The 20,184-nt window shown below is 34.8% G+C and overlaps 1 protein-coding gene across 1 annotated transcript; it reads right to left on the reverse strand.

The window, feature by feature from the left end:
• Positions 1 to 89: 89 nt before the first annotated feature.
• Positions 90 to 18,523, reverse strand: LOC124372107 (glyoxylate reductase/hydroxypyruvate reductase-like; the record flags this gene model as incomplete). The annotated part of the gene is made up of 7 exons (XM_046830475.1): positions 18,332 to 18,523; positions 17,060 to 17,073; positions 14,806 to 14,877; positions 13,574 to 13,710; positions 11,979 to 12,168; positions 1,084 to 1,215; positions 90 to 256 (listed from the first exon to the last, which is right to left on the reverse strand). Coding segments are annotated over exons 1-7 (715 nt in total), but the record flags the coding sequence as incomplete, so codon positions are not given.
• Positions 18,524 to 20,184: the final 1,661 nt, after the last annotated feature.

Below are 20,184 nucleotides of genomic sequence, written 5' to 3' on the forward strand. Positions count from 1 at the left end.
AAAGTTAGTTTGATAGTGCAAAGACAATTTGAGCATTGGTTCGTTAATAAATGCTGATGCAGGCACGACTGATTATCAAAGTCTACAACCTCTCTGGCAACATTGATGAGGATGCTGGTGGTCTTTCATCTTCCTGAACTGTTCTAAGCTAAGGAGATGTTTTGTCTCCGGTGTCAACGGAACAGTCAGGAACACAAAGTCACTCTCTGCAAAGCAGCTGGTCCAGAGAAACGTACTTTTGCTCCTACCTCCACTCCTGCAACATGAAGCTCAAAGTAGTAAAGAGTTCAGAATGTTTTTAAAAGTGGTGAACTGTTCAGATTCAGAAATTCTTTATTCACAAACAAATGCACAGAAGGTACAATGAATAGTCACATGAAGAACACTATAGTTAATCAAAAATTATCTAATATCAACTTATAAATATTCTATATTATGGAAATAAATAGTTGTCATATACATATACACAAACACATACATAAATATACACATATTGAGCTAAACCAATCAATTATCCCTCTCAAAAAATTCTTGGAATGAACATAGGAGCTTTATTTAGTAGATGCTCTTTAAGTTTAGTTTTGAAGTTATTAGTGTTGTAATGAGTTTTCAATTCAATTCAATTGGTAAATGATTTATAAACTTTTTCCACATGTATGAAGTTTTCTTTTTATAAAATTCCAGGTGATGACCACAAACAATTATGTTAGAACATTAAATTGATATCTATAATAGAATTACTCAGTATAGAATAAACTTACAATAGCCAAGACTTCCTTGTAAATCATTTTTTTTTTATTTCCATCCCTCAGATGACCTTAGAATAATTTGAGGTACCACAGCATGTCTTGTAACTATTTCTTAACTTTCTATTACTATCCAATTTCCAGCTTATTTCCGTTTGTGATTCTGTTGTGTAAATAAATTTTTACTGGGCCACTTCTCGGTATTTAATTGCTTATTTCCACTTCAACATTAATTAATTGCAAGCTTATTCCCACTATACAGTAATTTTTTATCCTCTCTTAGAAGTGTATACAGGTTTACCTTCTGGGCGTTCACGGCGGTTGGTGTACAACAAACTGGGCAATGTCGAAAGTTTTGATTCTCCGTGCTATCTTAGAGCCAATTGCTCCCAAGCCGACAATCCCAACTGTGGAACCATCCAGCGCAGGACCACACATCCATGTGGGATGGTTCACAACCCAGTTGTTTCTGAGGCACGAACAAAACCATATTTAAAAAATTTTGTATTGTTTGCATACATCCATTTATATACCATATAGTACAGGTTGTTATAATTTGTTATTGACTATGGATAATTTGAAAAGATAACAGGAGTTCAGCTTCTTGCTATTGTTATATGTTACAAAAAAGAACAAAGTTTTTTTGTTACATGTAACAATGGCAAATGTGCCTGTTATATATACACTCAATCGTCATATGGAGTTACAAGTGTAAAATATTCTTCATCCTTCCGTAAAAATATGTTTATGGAATTTAATATAGTTTATTATACCATGCGTGTTAGCTTTATAAAAGGAACTTTTGTATGTTTTGGGATTTGATCCATTAGTAGTTTTAAAGAATTGATTTAGTTTGACACCTTAACCTTTTCATTTTTCTTTTTGACATTTCAGAATGCCCACAAAATATCCCTGTGGCACATGTTCAGTTGGTGTGAGATACTCTGGGTTAAAATGCAATGGTCCTTGTCAGCTATGGTACCATGCTGGCTGCCAAAGTACCAGCGAAAAAGCTCTGAAAAAAATAACTTGTACTGAAATAAATCACTGGAAATGCGTCACCTGTAAAAAAGACTCTTCAACAAACCCTCCAAAGTCGAATCTCTGCCATTAGACTAGTCAAATGAACTTCATAATGAGATAGAGGAAGTTCATGATAAGATTAAAATCTTCAAGATCCTGACGACTTGGAAACATCCCTCACACTAGCTGCTGAAGCTGGAAATGCTTTGTTAGCTGAAAATAGAAATCTTAAAAGAGAATTGTATGATATGACACAGAAGAATTCTCAACTAACTCAGCACATAGGGTCACTTTTGAGCTTGAGAAAATAAAATATGAGGCCAACATTGAAGAACTTAAAAGTCAGATTCAAACCCTAGAAAACAGAAATTTCAGGTTAGCTGAATCTTTACAGGAAGCTGAACTTCAATTTTGTAGAGAAAAAGAATCACACACCAATCTTATACAAGCTTTCGAAGAACAGGATAGGGAAAGAGAATTGGCAATTTTAAACTATGAGAAAGAAATAAAACAATTACATACAACCTTAAAAAAATCTTAAAAACGGTCTCATCAAGAGAATCCTGACTCAGATAAGGAAATCAAAATTTATAAAACCTCGGAAACTCAAACAGAAAACATACAATCACAGTTACTGGTACAAAATTCTGGAAAATCAAACAACCTTACTCTTATTCAAGATATGATAAGCCTGAAAAGCCGCCAAGAGCAAACGGAAAACTCAGTGAAAGCACTACAGAACCAGTTTCAGAGTTATGCCAACAAAATTCAAGACTGGCCACAGGCACGCATACACAGAAATAAAAGAAAAAACAAAGACCCATTTTAGTGTATCCCTACAAATGGCTAAAAATAGGTCAAGTAATCAAAATCAAGTTGTAGCTCCTGCAACACAGATATCTAACTCCAAGCTAACAGAGCAAATAGAAAATACGTCAGTGGTTTGCTCGGATACTGTCCTTCAAACTGACTAAAAGCCCGCCTCTTAACTCAAAGCCATGAGCCAAGGATGAGACATGTGAGGAGTTTTTTTTGCCAAAAACATTGTGTTTTTCAAGGACCACATGATCAAGCATTACAACTGCTTGACAGAGAAAAATAACTCACTGCCTATCTTTCATCCTCGATCTCCTGTGCAGGCTGAAGTCCACCACCACACAATTTTTTATGCCACAGCAACATGACAAACAGCAAATTAAAATCATAACCATCCTTTAATTGAAATCCCTTCTCAAAAAGACCGTATACATCATTTAACAGTCCTTCATCAAATGTAGATTAGAATTAGTAATAAAATTGACCGTTTAAACCATTTTCTTTCCCAAATAGTGAAGCCACACTTAATTGTACTAACAGAACATGGACTGACTCAAGATCAGAGATACAAGATGGCGCCTAGAAACAAAAATTCGTTTGTGTGGTGTTTGTTCTAAAAGGGTCACTAATAGCAGCGGTGGCATTATGTGCGAGGGAATTTTGCAAGAGCTGGTTCCACTTTCATTGTGCAGGAAAATCTAAAAGTGGAATATTCATATTCAAAAGGGGAAAAATCGGATTTTAAGTGTGATGGCTGTCTGGGGCAAACCGGTCTGCTAGACGACTTGAATACATCATTCTAGAGTTGCTGTGGAGTACATCACCTGAAGTTGCTAGTGCTGTTGAGAGCAAAGGAATTGAGGACAGTATGTGTAAATGTTTTGATTTTTATTAAAATTTTGACCGATCAAATTTCTGATCTAACACAAAATCAGCTAGAACTCAGAACTCAATTAAATATTATGCAAAATGAAAATGCCAAACTAACCTCAATCGTGAATAATCACACAGAGGCTATTGGTGACATTTTATATTGGAAATAGCAGTGTTTTCTTATGCTGGTGCCATAAAATCTGCTTTGCCGAAAATTGACTCTTCTTTGGAAACCAAAGATTTGAATTTTACAAATAACTGTATGAAGTCAGTTAGAAGCGTAAATGACAAACTTATTTTGACGCCAGCCAGTTAATTCACCTTTTTCCTGTAAGAGCAAAGAAATTTTCAGTGCTACCACCTAAAACTTTTGCTAACGTGAAAAGAAACCTGTCTGAAATGGAAAAAAACGACAAGGTGAGGTCAGCCAGGCTACATGAGAACCAGGCATTTACCGTCCCACATCACGTCCCAGGTCTGCAAAAACAACAGATGTTCCGTCTGTCCCATCGTCCCAATGTGGAACAAGTGGTTTTGGAAGAGGAACGTGAGTACTCCAATAACGGATTTATTGAAGTGAAATACAGAAAGCGTAAACAAACGGGAAAGGTTAAAAATAACCCCAAAAGATAATCAGTTCTTAACGGGCCGCGCTTCGGTTAATGACGATAGACTGAAGATTGTGGAAAAACATAAGTATATATTTGTTTCTTCTAGGTTTGCCGAAAGGTGTTGAAAGTGACAATATTTAAGCAATATGTTAATGCTCGAGCCAAAGGTAAAAATAATTTTGAAGTGACAAAGTTAAAAAATAAGTTTCCAGGATACAGTTCATTTAAAATAGGTGTCCCTTTGTCGCTGTGGACCACAGTATATGATGAAGAATTCTGGCCTGAAGGTTCTTATGTAAGTCGGTTTTGTGTTTAAACGCCAAAGTCCCCGTGGAGAAAGAAGCCCATGAGGCTTCTTTTTTTGGAAAATGTACAGGCGAATCTGCAAAATACTTAGGCCTAGTTTTTGTGGATCTAAGCTTGTACCCTCTATTGAGGATGGAACTAATGTTGAGGTTAGTGACACTACTACGATTAGGTGCGACGGTGCCTACCCAGGGTCGCCGACACAAGACGTCATATATAGGCCTACCTCAAAGCCTAACCTAAAGTTTACTGTTCTTAAATGTACAAGGTTTGCAAGAAAAAGAAAATATTTTAAGTGTCCTGGGTGATGAAAAATCATTATGACCTGCTGTGTTTTTGTGAACATTGGCTCAGTGATCAGGAACAGGATTGTGTGGATGTGGAGGGCTATGTGCGAGCATCTTTATTCTGCAGAAGTAATCACATTAGAGGTGGAACAGGCATATTATTTCATTTCAGCTACTAGTAACTTAAGGTATAGCGTATAGCGGTGGATCAATTCTGTGAAGAGCTCCATTTTGAATGTACAGCAGTTTTGCTTTCTTACCTCAACCTACTCACAATAACTCTTTATCACTCTCCAGCTGGTGATGCAAATATATTTTTAGAAAAACTGGAGCAGCTTTTAATTTATTTGGGTCGCTTCAAGGCTTACATAGTTATAGGTGGGGATGTTAATGCTAAATTTGACGTCACTATAAACTCGCCTACAGTTAAGAAGTTGAAAATTGTTCTTGCTCAGTTTAACTGTCACTACGTCAAACAATCAACCCACAAGGAATAACAACTGTCTGGATAATATTTTCACAGATATTGAGACATCTGCTTATGAGTACAAAGTTGTATGCCCTGACATAGCAGATCATGAGGGTGTCGAGATGGAAATAAAATGTAATTGTTTGCTGGAAGTTGCGCCCAAAGAAACTCCTGCAGTAAAAATGGTTAGAAACATTTCTGTAAATAGCATTTTGTATTTTAAATTTTGCTTAAGTGAAATGAACTGGCTAGCAACTTCTCAAGTGCAAAACAATGACAGCAGAAACCATGTTTGACCAGTTCTTCAACAAGTTTTTAGAAATATTCAATGATTGTTGCCCTTTGAAGTGTGTAAAAGCTAAAGCTCATACCGTGAAGAAACGGTCCTATTAAATCACATCTTGCGTGGTATACTCCGGAGCTGGAAATTTTAAGGAAGAGGGTGATGGGTTTACCGAACAGTTTTCCAAAACTACTGGGAGCGAACAGGCTCTTAGGGCCTATAAGGAGATCAGATGTCGGTACAGGAAATCAGTAAATCAAGCCAAACTAGTAGCCAATGTCAACTTTATTGAGTCTGCGAGCAACCCTTGTCAGGCAGCCTGGTCTCTTATAAAAAAGAAGACATCCCCAGCCGTAAACGAGACAACAAACATTTCCGCTGATGAGTTCAACAACTTCTTCATCGAGTCAGTACACGCTATCAAGGCTGCGGAGTCACAACCTGTTGCGACTTCAAGCCACTTTCTGCGGAACATCGTGCAACCTCAGCAGCAACTTCATTGGGAAACTGTATCTGAAAAAAACTTGTTGTGTACAGTGAATAAAATGAAGTGCACCAAAAGCAAAGATGTATATGGCCTGTCCTAGTTATATTTTGAAAATGGTGATTAGTGAAATAATGCTGCCTCTTATGCTGTGCATAAACGCTTGCCTTAAAGAGGGTGTGTTTCCTACTTCACAGAAAGTGTCCAGAGTTGTGCCGGTGTTCAAGAAGAATGACAGAAACCAGGTCTGTAACTACCGTCCTGTATCTCTTGTGCCTTGTATTGGTAAAATCATAGAACATGTTGTACATAGGCAATTGTGTACCTTTTTAAGTGAGAATGATATTTTTTCAAACTCACAATTTGGTTTCCGTAAAAATAGATCGACAGTTGATGCCCTTGAGTCCTTAATTTCAAAAATGTTACAGGCTTTCGAAGACAGACGCCTTGCTCAGATCACAGCTTGTGATCTGAGTAAGGCGTTTGACTGTATTGACCACCAGATTCTTTTGGAGAAACTTAATTATTATGGTGTTTGTGGTCACCAATTAGATTTCTTTAAATCGTACTTACTTGGAAGGTCGCAATATGTAGATAATGGTAAGGATCAATCTAAAAAAGTTGAGGTAAATGAAGGTGTGCCTCAGGGATCTATATTAGGCCCAACATTGTTTCTTTTGATTATGAATGATCTGCCAAATAATATTAGTCGATCCTTTACCGCTATGTTTGCGGACGACACTACTTTTTTAAGTGTTGACAGTGATGTAAATAGTCTTTCATTAGTAGTAGAAAACACCATGAAGCAAGCAGTAGATTGGTTTGCAGCAAACAGTTTAACACTGAATCAGGGCAAAACCCAAAATCTTTTATGTAGCTTAAAAAATAGTGTAAGCCTAGGCCATATTGAATCCATCACAGAAATTAAAATATTAGGAATAATAGTAGATAATAAGTTAACTTGGACTCCCCAAATAGAATCAATGTGCACAAAGTTAGCCAAAGTAATTTACTTGCTCAAGAGTCTTTCTTCCATGTTACCATTACAATATTTACGTATAGTTTATTTTGCCTTTTTTCATTCTGTGATATGTTATGGTGTTCTCCTGTGGGGAAACAGCAGTCATGTAAATAATATTTTATTGCTTCAAAAGAAGGCCATTAGGATTGTTACCAAATCTCTAGTCAAAGCTCATTGCAAACCCCTTTTTTGTAGATAGTAGAATTTTAACTGTGATAAACCTGTATATTTTTGTCTGTGTGGTAAATGTTGAAAAATAACTCAAATTTAGTTTCCGTACATAGTGATTGTTCACAATCATGACACTCGCAATCAGTCTAAGGCAGTAATCCCACTTTGCAGATTAAGTAAGAGTACAAATAGTTACAATGTTGTTGGCCTCAAGTTGTACAATAAACTACATATTGCATCCAAGTCCTTACCTCTTAGTCTATTTAAGGTCAGATTTCACAAATGGTTAATTGCTAACCCTTTTTAATGACTTAAAAGATTTTTTTAAAGTTTGATAATATTATAATTTAACTAGGGCCTACTTGTTTATATAGACTATTAATTTTAGGCTACTTATGTTTCATACATTTAAATTATTGTAATAGCCTAACTTATTGTTACAAATTGACTATGTCTATCACATTTTTGTAATGTTTAATGACAATAAAGAACTTATGACTTATGACTTATCACATCAGTAACACTCGACTTGAAGATTTCTGTTTGATAGCAGAATATAGTCGACAAAATCACTTGAAGGGAGGTGTTGCAATTTATTGTAAAGCATCTCTAAGCGATCAGGTGGAAATGGTACAAGTGCAGAATTTCAGTATTGAACTTGTGTGCGAGATAGCCATGGTGCGAGTGAAAACTTTAAACCAATATGTCTATATAATGGGCATCTACCGTCCTCCTCAGAGCTCACTAACTGAGAGCATGGGTGTGATTGCTTCAGTGTTAGACACGGTGCCAACCTGGAAGAGCCCAATTGTTTTAATAGGTGATATTAACATTGACTGCCTTAAACTCGAACATGACCAAGTGCTATTTGATGAGACACTTTTTAGCTACAACATGACAAGAATCCCTCTTCCTTCAACTAGAATAACACCACAGTCACAAACATCAATTGACTGTGTATGTACTAATCAAAAAGGGGATGACGTGTCAATTAAGATCTTAAATTCTGGGATTTCTGACCACACAGCCCAAATTTGCACGCTCAATGTTTTTACAGAAGATACTGGTAATGTTAAAGGACAAAAAGAGAAATTTTAATGATGACAATATCCACAATTTAAAACTGGCATTGTCTAATGAAACCTGGGAAAGAGTCATCAACTGTAATGACACTGAAATCGCTTTATAAAAATTTCTCTAACATCGTTACATCAGCACTGAACCAAACATGTCCTTATAAAAAAATATAAGCAATGCAAAGGCAAAGAAAAACTATGGGACCCTGAACTGCACACTTTGAGGCAAGAATTCTTAGGTGCCAATGAGCGTTATCTTCTTATGGGCTCATTAGAACACAAGCAGGAAGTTGCTACTAAGAAAAAGAATTATGACTTGAAGATAAAAGAACTCAGACGTCAGTCAACGGTCGACCGAATAGCACGTTCAGAAAATAAAACTAAAGCCCTTTGGAATATTATAAATAATGAAAGAAGAACCAAGAAATCGTCTGTAGGACTGAAAGAACTTAAAATTGACAATAAAACTATCAACGATCCTCAGCAAATTGTGGAACATTTCAACACTGTTTTTACGACCATGGCTGACTCTGCTATTTTAAACAACAACCCTCTAAAGAGCAGAACTCCTAGTCCTATTCAGCAGCTTGACACTCGCTCTTTTTATCTCTATGACACAACAATTGAAGAAGTCATCAAAACGATCAACTCACTGCCAGCTAAAGTCTCTGCAGGAATTGACGAAATCTCACCAAAGTTGTTGAAGGCTTGTAAACATGAAATAGCTTACCCTTTAACCACTCTAATAAACATGTCCTTCCAATCTGGTAGATTTTCCACATCAACTAAAACTATCTAAAGTAATACCCATTTTTAAACAAGGTGATCAGTCTGAAGCATCAAACTATCGCCCAATCTCGCAAATTTCAACATTCTCTAAAGTTATTGAAAAGATTGTGCTTAATCGTCTCCTAAACTACATGACATACAGTGCCGCATTTCCCTATAGGCCCACTAGGCCCAGGCCTAGGGCGCAAAATTTTAGGGGGCGCATAAATTTTTACACAAAAGAAAAAAGTTGCGGCGGCGGGTGGTGTTGGCGCTCGGCGGGGCGGGTGGCCAAGGTCAACTAGGTCCGGGTGCGACGTTGACTCATTCATTGGTTCATTGCTTTTATTTATTCAAAACACTCCTATATATGTATATATACTATTATATATATATATATATATATATATATATATATATTATAAACTATTGTAATTATCTTTCATCAAAATTACGTAATTAAGAAATTTACTGGATTTCTACGTCAGTGTAATCAGAGTCCTCTGGGGGGGGGGGCGCTCTTTGGTCTGTAGGCCTAGGGGCGCCGAATTTGTAAATGCGGCCCTGATGACATACAATAATCTGCTTACTGATCAACAGCACGGTTTCACCAAAAATAAATCTACATCGACAGCTTTAAATTAGTTTTATTGAATACGTAATAGATCAAATAGAAGCTAAAAATACAACAACAGCAATATTCTTAGATTTAAGCAAAGCCTTTGACACCCTTGACCATGAACAACTGCTGACCAAACTAAATACCATGGGAGTACGGGGCACTGAAGCTGAGTGGTTCAGGAGTTACCTAACCAATAGAGAACAGGTAGTTGAAATCCGGCATACTCAAAACAATAAAATTGCACACATCAGATCCAGTCCACTTCCAGTTCTAAGGGGCGTCCCCCAAGGATCAGTTCTGGGTCCTGTACTCTTTACTCTATTTACGAACGATTTACCTAAGTACTTAGATGAATTTGCTACAAACTCTGATACTGTTCTACTTTTAGCCGATAGAACCCCAGAAAACCTGGAGATAGAGTCATTCACTGCAATGAACATGGCGGTACAGTACTGCCATATTAATAACCTGGTAGTTAATGAAGCTAAAACCCAGCAACTCATATTGGGCCCAAAAAAGGAACAAACTGTGCACCTGCCTAACGTCCAAGCAGCATCAGAGGCAAAGTACTTGGGAGTGACAATAGATGAAGATCTCAAATGGACAACGCACATTGACAACCTGTGCAGGAAATTAGGTACTGGACTGTATGTTGTTAAAAGAATAAAATCAATAAGTGATGTACCCTCTGCAAAAACAGCCTACTTTGCTTTATTTGAATCGAACCTTCGCTATGGTCTCCTGGTCTGGGGTAATTTATCTGCAGGAAATCTCCAACGTGTGCTGGTAACACAGAAAAAAGCAGTGAGAACACTTGCTGACTTACAGCCAAGAGAGAGTTGTCGACCAGCTTTTATCAACCTCTCAATTCTGACGGTTGTATACTTGTACGTGCTGGAGGCAGTAACCTGTGTGCACGAGAGAGGTTTTCCCAGAGGATGTAACACACATCATTACAACACAAGACAAGTGACAGATTTTCATCTTCCTGGGCATCGACTTTCTCTATTTGAGGAGAAGCCCTCTTACATGGGTTTAAAACTGTGGAACCACCTGCCAGAAGACCTGAAGGGACATGGTGCGGCAAAATTCAAGAAGGAGGTGAAGCTGTGGCTGCTGCAAAATCCATTCTACTCGTTAGAAGAATACCTGAACAGAGAGCAAAACTAACAACCAAACTGGACATTTACCTGTAAATTCATTGTTTGTAAACTACGCAATTGTATTTATATGATCTGTAACAAATTTTGACGAGTTACAATTATCAAAGAATTTGTAAATAAAGAATTTGTCTATTTGTCTATTTGTTTAATTCCAAAAATTTGTAAAGCTGGTGATTTCCCACTAAAATTTGATTGGAATATTTTAGGGCCATGGCGTTATTTAAAGGGCGTATAAAGGAATGGCATCTTTAAAGACAGATTGCTGAATATGTTTATATAAAGATTAGTATAGAGTGTAACTTTGGTTAAATGAGAGCTATCCAGAAATTAGATTACGTTTCGGTCAGTAGCCGCTAGGGGCAGGACTATCGTGGCCATTTTGATGTCTGGGCATTTCTCCGTTCAGTGGCTATCCAGCCTGGCTAGTGAGAGGTTACTACCACTCCTTTTTGTTCTACAATAACAGGTTAACTTTTGTGATACAATTGAAAATCCCACGAGTTGGGAATGTGCGTTCAGTAATAGGCCTACGTTTTTTATTGGCTAATCACAGTTAACCAATTGAGATTTATCACCAACTCTATGAAGTTTATGGAAACTATGTGATTACTGAAGGTGAAGTGTGCCAGTGGTGCATTAGGTTTTAAAATGGCTGAACTAATGTGCATGATGATGATGAACAAAGTGGATGGCCAAGCATTGTGACAGATGAAATTTTCTCTAAAGTCGATGAGAAGATTAAAGAAGACCACTGATTTAAAATAACAGAACTCTCACTTAAGTTTTCCTCAAATTTCAAGGAGTTTGTTACGCAGAAGTTAGATTACCATAAATTTTGTGCAAGGTAGGTATGACAACGCCCAACCACACATGGCAAATCGGGCTTGAGAAGTCCTGGATGCTTTGTTATAGAAGTGGTAGTTGTTTCCACATCCACCTTACAGTCTGGACCTTGAATCCAGCTACTTGACCTTCAACTACCACCTGTTTCCAGCAATGAAGACCTGGCTTGTAACACAGCGCTTTGATGACGATGTGGAACTGCGGGAGGTTGTACAAATTTTTAATTCTGGAAAATGGATTCAGGCAGTGAAAAGATTAAGAAACCAATTCAGCCCAAATATACTGAAGAAGTAAGAAATAATATGGCAGAAGAAGTTATTGCTTTGTTCATCATGTCAATATATCACCTTAGTCATTACGAAATTGTACAAAGTTAACACTAAATAAGTAATATAATGAGCAGGAAATATGCTTACTGTAGAATGCTGTTGTAGCCTTGCACGATGTTACGTGAGACAGCCAGTGCCAGGCCCACTGCCATGTCAGCCACTGCAGAGCTGAGAATGCTGGGAGTATTGCTGACTGCGATGTTACGTTCCCTCAGCAGTTTCACATCGATGTGGTCATAACCTGCTCCCATGCTGCCAACCACTCTCAGCTGACTTCCTGCAACTCTCATTATTCATATCTGTTACGTTCTCTCAATAGCTTCACATCGATTTGGTCATATCACCGATGCCAATCACTCTCAGCTGACTTCCTGCAACTCTCATTATTCATACTCTGTTCAGAGTTTCCTTCAGATGCCATATATGATTAGAGAGAATATGCAGATAGACCTTGTGAATCGGTGTTAAACTCAGTTATGCTCAATCAGCATATGTGATCTTTTTCCATTATCAATCAATCAATAGCATTATCTACCTCTTGAATATTTTTATTCATAAATTTACTGTTATACATTACAGAGAATTACTTTTTTTTTAGTTATGGGTAGTTTCAATGTGTTATGGTTATATTAAATTTGACTTCATAAACAGTATATAATCTATATTTTTGACATTGTGCACAATACCACTATTTATTCATATAAAAGAGTCTTGCACCAGAAGATTCGCACAAATAAGGACAAAAGGAGCAAAATACTTGATACTTTCTGATAGCAAGGCTGCACTAAAAGCACTTGATACCTGTTCGCTTGATTCGAAATCAGTCTGGGAATGCAAGAATGCTCTAGTTGAGCTGGCTAAGAATAACAGAGTAAAACTCGGTTGGGTGCCAGGCCATGAGGGCATTCATGGAAATGAAAAAGCAGACATCCTCGCCAAAAAGGGAGCAAAGTCCATAATGGTGGGGTCAGAGCCAGGTTGCGGGATAGATTTCTCCAACAGTAAAGCTCTTGTATAAGATTGGGAAAAGGGGATAAGAAACTTTAATTGGAGTAGGGACTAAATTAAGACAATTATTTTTAATTAAGACAATCTAAAATGTTTATCTCTCCTTATACTAAAAGGTGAGCATCTCTCCTAGATCAAAGTAAGGAGGATATAAGAATGATATTAGGGAAGGAAGTTGACAGGACATGGCCCCCTTAGAAACTATCTAATGAAGGTGGGTCTTAGTCAGACTGATGAATGTACTCTGCAGAGAAGCAGAAGAATCAGCAGAGTACAGAATATTCCTAGGGGCATATCTCCTCAGCCCCAAGGACGTCAGAGAACAGGAGCCCTCAAATCTGATCAGCTCCTGTAAAAGTCTCAGATTCTGAGGACACAAATATAAGTAAGGGAGGCGCAAAGGTCCTTTTAGGACTAAGTGCAGACACAATTTGTCTTTTTCCTTCAGGTAAAAAAGGGTAATTTTCTTTTCTCACTTTGAAGTAAATATTATTTACTTAAAATTCAAGTAACAAGTATTTTTTTGTTAAATTTACCTAAAATGAGTTCTTTTATTTTATTTTTCAATGTACCCTATCTATATATTAACTGTTTCTGTACTTCGTGAATGGCTTAGGTCCATGGAATCATTTGAGTTTAGTACAACAATGTAAAACTTAAATATCATAACTCACCAGCAGCATCGATCATTTCTCTGTCGACGTGCATGTGTCCAAACCACATAACAGCATCTACTCCTTTGATATCATTCAGTAAAGTTTCTCTAGATGGAAAAGGAGATCCTCTTGATTCACTGATAACCAGTTCACATCTAAATCAAACATGAGAAAATTATATTACTACTATTCCTCGTTTTGTCTCTAAAACAAAATAAAACCATCAAACTATAACTGAATTTGTCCTGATTAATTAATATACTTAAACCAAGTAAATATTTTAAACACAATATAATGTAACACATTTTTTTTAATATTAACTACGCTTGAGTAATTTAATTTTTCTTAAAATAGGTATTTAAAAACTTCTGAGTTTGTATATATTAAAACTTATGTGCATTACCTATAGATATGTATTTAGTTGTAAGTAATTCACAACAATACATCATCGACAATATTACCTCTTGCTTCGATCATTAAAGATAGCTAATGTTTTCCCTGTAGGATAATGGCCTCACAATTAACTATTGATGTTTTTCCTGTAGGTCAATGACCTGATATCTAACTACTGATACTTTCCAGATAGGTGATTGAATTGCAGCTGAATACTAAATTGTAACAATGAGAATTGATAGTTATTGGTTTAGAAATAATACTGCGTTCAAAATTTAGATGTATATTATTTGAGGAAGGGATTACCAAAATCACAAGAAACTGTATAATAAAATCCCCAGACCTCAGCGACATAGACTAAATTTATTTTGAAACCTTCTGTCTCAGATTTTATAACAAAGTCCCAGAATATATTAAATTAAAAACCAATGACAAATCATTCAACAGAAACCTGAAAATTATTTTTGGTCAGGGCATTTTACACAGTGGATAAATTTATGGAACATAATATTTTATAAATAACTAATTCAAATTTTAAGACTAACATTTTATTAGTTTTAAAACATTTTCTATTTTGCAATATTTGGATGTCTTCAAGGTTATACTAGTATTTTATTTATTTTCTAATGGTAAGATATTAGTAGAAAACACATTTAGTAAAATAATTGTTGTAGTCAATATCATTTACAACCCAACTTAGTTTTGATATTATATCAATAAAATATTTTTTGTTATTGTTATTTAATGAATTCCAGTAAAACATAAAAAAATTGTTGAATATATTGTTTACCCAATGACTTCAATTATCAAATATCTATTTCAAAAAACTTCAATGAATTATAGCATTCCAATTTTACCTTTCCAACTTCTCTGCAAAAACATCAAGCCCACTTTTAGGAATCTCATTATGAGCAATAAGAATCTTGAACCTGTAACATGCAATTTTCATGAGGTAATTCATAAACAAATAATAAAAACGTTCAACCAGTACCTAGAGCAAAATTGTTCAAACTCTGAAAGGGAAAGAGTTCAATGTACAATATTATTATTAGTCATAGTGTTTATTGAGGTGTTATGAGGAGTAACGTATGAGAACTCAATCTTTTCAGATTTTCAGTTCAATAGAACAATATGTTGGTAGGATGGAGATCAGAATAATGGCTAAGCCTTATGGCTATGGGTAAAAACATAGTGGAGCGGCGACAAGATTGGCAATAACAATCACGGATAACTTGTAATAATGACAAAAATACCCATTCACGAAATTAACTTAATAAGTGCCATGTTTTCAGGCATATATCTTGGTAACTCAGTTTAATTTACTTAGCGATTGTTGAGCTGTTGGCAAGACTGAGAAGAAAAATGCCAAGATTTACAGGACACACCAATGGTTTTTGCAAACCAGAAGCAGGTGAATAGTTTAAACTTCCATTATGACTGGATTTAAAATCTCAAACAATCATGTATTTGTAAAAGTATAGATTAAAAAATTTATCAACTAGTTTTTGAGTATGACTCAATTTTACTTTGTTATTTATTCACTATATTTGAGGAAAATTGCTAGACACTGCCCTGGAGTCATATTATTATTTTTTTTAGAGATCATTATAGTTATGGAACTATTTTATTGATTATGGGTTAAAATTAGTGATGGGAGAATCGAATACGGTGTATTCAAAAGCACCCTTGTAGTCAAATACTTTATCTACATTGAGTATTTCTAACAGACAAGTCTAGACTTGTATTACTTCCTTTCCATAATCCATTGTTTCTTGGTTATTTGGGATTGCCTGTCAAAAAGGTGGGAAAGTCGTTTGTCGTTTTGTGCCTCTTATAAACACGTAATACCCATCATTTATGAACTTTATAAAAAATATATTTGTTTACTGGCTACTTCAGTCCCATCTGAAAGATTCTTTCCTACTGCAGGTTTTGTCACCAATGGTCGTAGAAATAGATTGAGGCTAATAACCTCTATCACATTTTGTTTGTACACAACAACATGAAATAAACATTCATTTTTGTCTTTACTGTTTACAAATGTATTTATTTGTTGAATATTTGAACTATTATACATTTTGTCAAGTTTGAACATTTTTAATTACTTATTCCAAATTATGAATCTCCCATTAATTATTCGTTTCATAGTTGCAGATACACACACACACACACATATGTAAAAAAATATTAAAAGAGAATGTTTATTATTATATATCATAGAGCACGCCCAGTTTGTTTCTGAATATCTGGTCAGTATTGTGAACTAAAACAAAAACATAATCACGGTGTTAAAATGAAAGTAAAAAATCAAACTGAGATGATTTTTGGATTTGCCCATTGTTCGGAATAAACAATGGTAACAACACAACAACCATTGGTAACATGGTAACAATGGTCTTAGTGGTAGAGAGGACTTTATAGTCCTAACTTCGCCTCTAATAAAGTCATTTTTCATTTCATTTCATTTCGGAATGAAAATATTTCAAATAAACATGAAGTACTCAATAGTTTGTTGTGATAACAAGTGTGATCTACTAGAATGTGAGATGTCAAAGAAGACCTAGAGAGAAAATACTTGTGAATAAAACCTCAACATTTAAACTATAGCCTACAAAATTATGTAAATCAAGAAAGAAGAAAGTAAGGACGTAGTGACATTGAGGAAAAATGTAAATTGGTATGGCCAACTGGGAAATGCAGAACATCGTAGATTCGACATAAGGAATTAATTTTGTAGCCCTTGAGGGAGAAGGAGGAATGGATGTCTGAGAATGATGAAGAACTTTGGTGGTGAACTTTGAGTTTGTAGCAAATTGTAATGTCCTGAAGAATGGAGATAATCTCAATGAGTATGTCTGATGAGGATGTCTTGTGCTCAGTTCATTTAGGAGTAAATATAAGACTTAATTTAATTTATAATACTACACAGTACCCAAAAACAATGAAAATATCATTAAAATTAATTATTAAGTCGAGATAACACATAAATAGCATAACAGTATTATAGTCTTAAATAACATCTTATTTTTTCTCTTTTATTAAAACACTCTTCCTTAAAAGTTTTTCAGTGTATTTTAAATAATAATTAATTAATTTTACCTCATTACTCACCCTTTTTTAACACTCTGAAACAAACCAAAACACAAAAATTTAATAAGTGGAGCTCTCAAAGAATTTGATTAAATTATAAATATTAGTTAATCTAGAACGCACATACCTACCTACCTCGTCTATTAAAAATTGTTGAATAATTTCTACTTAAATGGTCAACCAGTTTTATTCCAAAATATTTCATTATTTATTAAAACATTCAAAATAAAAGTTATTTTATGTAGGTTGTGCATAAATGGTTAACAAAGTTTTCTAAGTTCTACAAATTAATACAAAAATGCATAGTGTAGTGTAAATGCATTATTACTGTTTCCTTAAGTATCTTTTCCCAAGTTTGTTCCTTATGTTCTTCTTCTAAAAACAATTTCTTCCTGAGGTTGAATGGTATAAGAGCAAATTGCATAATAGAGCAATATCAGCACACACAGATATGATACCATTCCCTATTCCATTATAAGTGGATCAAAGGCATTATATCGAACCTTTAAACACATGGGAGTCTAGGAATTTCTAAAATAATACATTCATAACCATTTGTACAATAATGTAGCAAAGAAACAATTTTGTGGGGGGCTCAAGACAACTGATAGTTTTCCAAAATGGAAAAAATTAAGGCCCCATTTTGTTCCTTAAAAAGTTCTTAACCCGTATCTTTGTTGAGAACAAGCTTTCAGCAGTACATGTCAGTAATAGTGAATTATTTAAATAATAATAACTGTTTACTAAAAAAAGTATTTGAAACAATTGAAAATTTGGGGGGTCCGGAACCCTTGGATCACTTTGCTGGCTATGTCCTTGACCAATTGCATCTGGGTATTTAAGTTTGTACTAAATATGTATAGTATTAAAATGTACTAATGTGTACTGTTTCTGAAATCTGAGCAAAGTTTACTAACAAAAGCTATAGATTGAACGAAGTTGTTCTATTTAATTAAAAAAAAATGTTAATGTAGTTGTTGTATTTTTACCAAGGAATCAAATTTATTCATCACTTTGTAATATATTCAGTTACACATAAGTTTCTGTTAAATAATATTATTTTAGTGCAGTATTCTTCTAAATATCGCTTAATTATAAATTGAAAATGGAGTTAGTGCATATTGAAAATGTAGTAGTGTTTCACCTAAAACCACCTGTACTGTTTATTGGAATTGTTTTTTACATATACATAATAATGCATATTATGCTTAAAACCTATTTGAATTTATTTGTTTTATGGGATAGAGAAAGTATTCTTAAGTGAAAACAGTTGCACAAGAATATATCACTTACCATTTTCTGTGACCTTGTAAACCTTCAATCAAATAGTTCCAATGCAGTAATTTGCTAGCAGTTCAAGTAACAAAGCTGTTCACCTTGTCTTATCTGATAGTTGCCATTACCTGTTGTAGGCCTTCACTGATCCTCTTCAATAAAATATCATATTGAAGTAGGAAGCACAGTGTCAGTGGCGTATTCAAAGGGGGTCGCCCCCTCCAATCCATCTAAGAAACAAAATAAAATCCTCTAACAAGTGTACTTATTCTTCTTTTTTTTACTTTTGTAATGTTTACTTTTAAGATCTGAAATAAATAAATATAGACTTAAGAATTATAAGTTTATACTTAGTTAACCTAACCCAACCATAAAATTGGGTTGTACCCCAAATCAGAGCTGTGGTGAGATGAACTTGGAATCAGGGTAGTCATAATACTGACCATAATAGTACATTTCTTAATTTTGTTGCAACCACCTTTCTTTATATGAGGAGGTAAAATTATGCCATAACACAATCATGTCACATAAGGTTTCACTAAGGTTGCATGGAAGATTTCAAATCTATACAGTTCATTTCATCTCTGGTTGTCTTGCCGATATATAGACAGATATACATACAATCAAACAGAAAAAAATGTTAACATCTACCTCTGGCAGACAAAAAAGAAATTGTGTTAGCCTACTGACTAAGTGATAGGAGTCAATGAAGCTCGGCAAATTTCATGGTTGGACATCCACCATCATAGAACTCATTCTTGTCTATGTAGAAATCAAGTTTTATAGAAAATTCAAATTGTACAAATAAAATATTTCTCGAGATATCTTGCCACATGACGATACATTCACAATTTTGTTCAGTAAGTTAGGTTATATAGCGATGTTCCAATAAAAATTACTGTAAGCTAACGAGGGTACTACAGCGTAATAGCGCTGAAGTCAAATATTGTCACTTTTAACTTTGACTTTTAAACATTGACTCCAGTTATAGGCGTATCCAAGGAGGAGTTGGGGGTTGTAACCTCTCCCCCTTATTACAAATATTTAAGGAATATTTTAACTGACATTAAACTGAAAATATACTAGTGAACAATGTATTATATTTCAGTTTTGTTTTAGTTTGTTTTGATATTTTAACTATAACAGCTGACTTAATATAGTAAAACACAAGACTCATGCTTCGTAACTGTTGGGAGAGATGAGTGCAACCATCTAAGAACATTCGAGCTCGTCTATGACCCGTGGGGGTTGACAAATTAGGAAAAAAATAGTACAGACAGACCTCACTTCCCGCATTTTAGGCGAGAGAGACAACGAGAGTAGTTGTCATCGCTTTCGTTGTTGGCGCTAGTAGTACTTTATTAGTGACGTGTTATTAATGAATATCGATAGTGGTAATACTAACAAAAATAAAATAAAAGTACAAAACCTGTAGATTGCAATATTTTACCATTTATAAATATAGTATAATTCTTAAAAGTGTTTACATTTTACTAGCTGTTACTATTACACTTCACCAGTATTATTGTGTAATACTTGTACAAAATTAGATGCGTAATAACCGTATTTTATAGTTGACCTCCCTATGAAAATAAAATAATGAACTTTCTACCTTGATGGTGAATTTCTGATATATCTGAGTTATGGAAAAACTCATTTAATTCATTTTATATTTTAATCAAAGTAAAGAAATATAGTGATCAAGTTGTAATTTTTAATGTTTTATTTTAAACAACTACAACATGTTTTACTTACATAAATTTCAGGAATAAAATATAAATAAATAATAATAACAAAATAGAATTGGTAAGAATAATATTTTCTATGTTGCCCTCAATGGGTTGCCAACAACAACAATCTAGCCCCTAGCA

The sequence above is a fragment of the Homalodisca vitripennis genome, unplaced genomic scaffold (assembly GCF_021130785.1).
Source record: "Homalodisca vitripennis isolate AUS2020 unplaced genomic scaffold, UT_GWSS_2.1 ScUCBcl_2537;HRSCAF=7413, whole genome shotgun sequence".
Lineage (NCBI taxonomy): Eukaryota > Metazoa > Arthropoda > Insecta > Hemiptera > Cicadellidae > Homalodisca > Homalodisca vitripennis.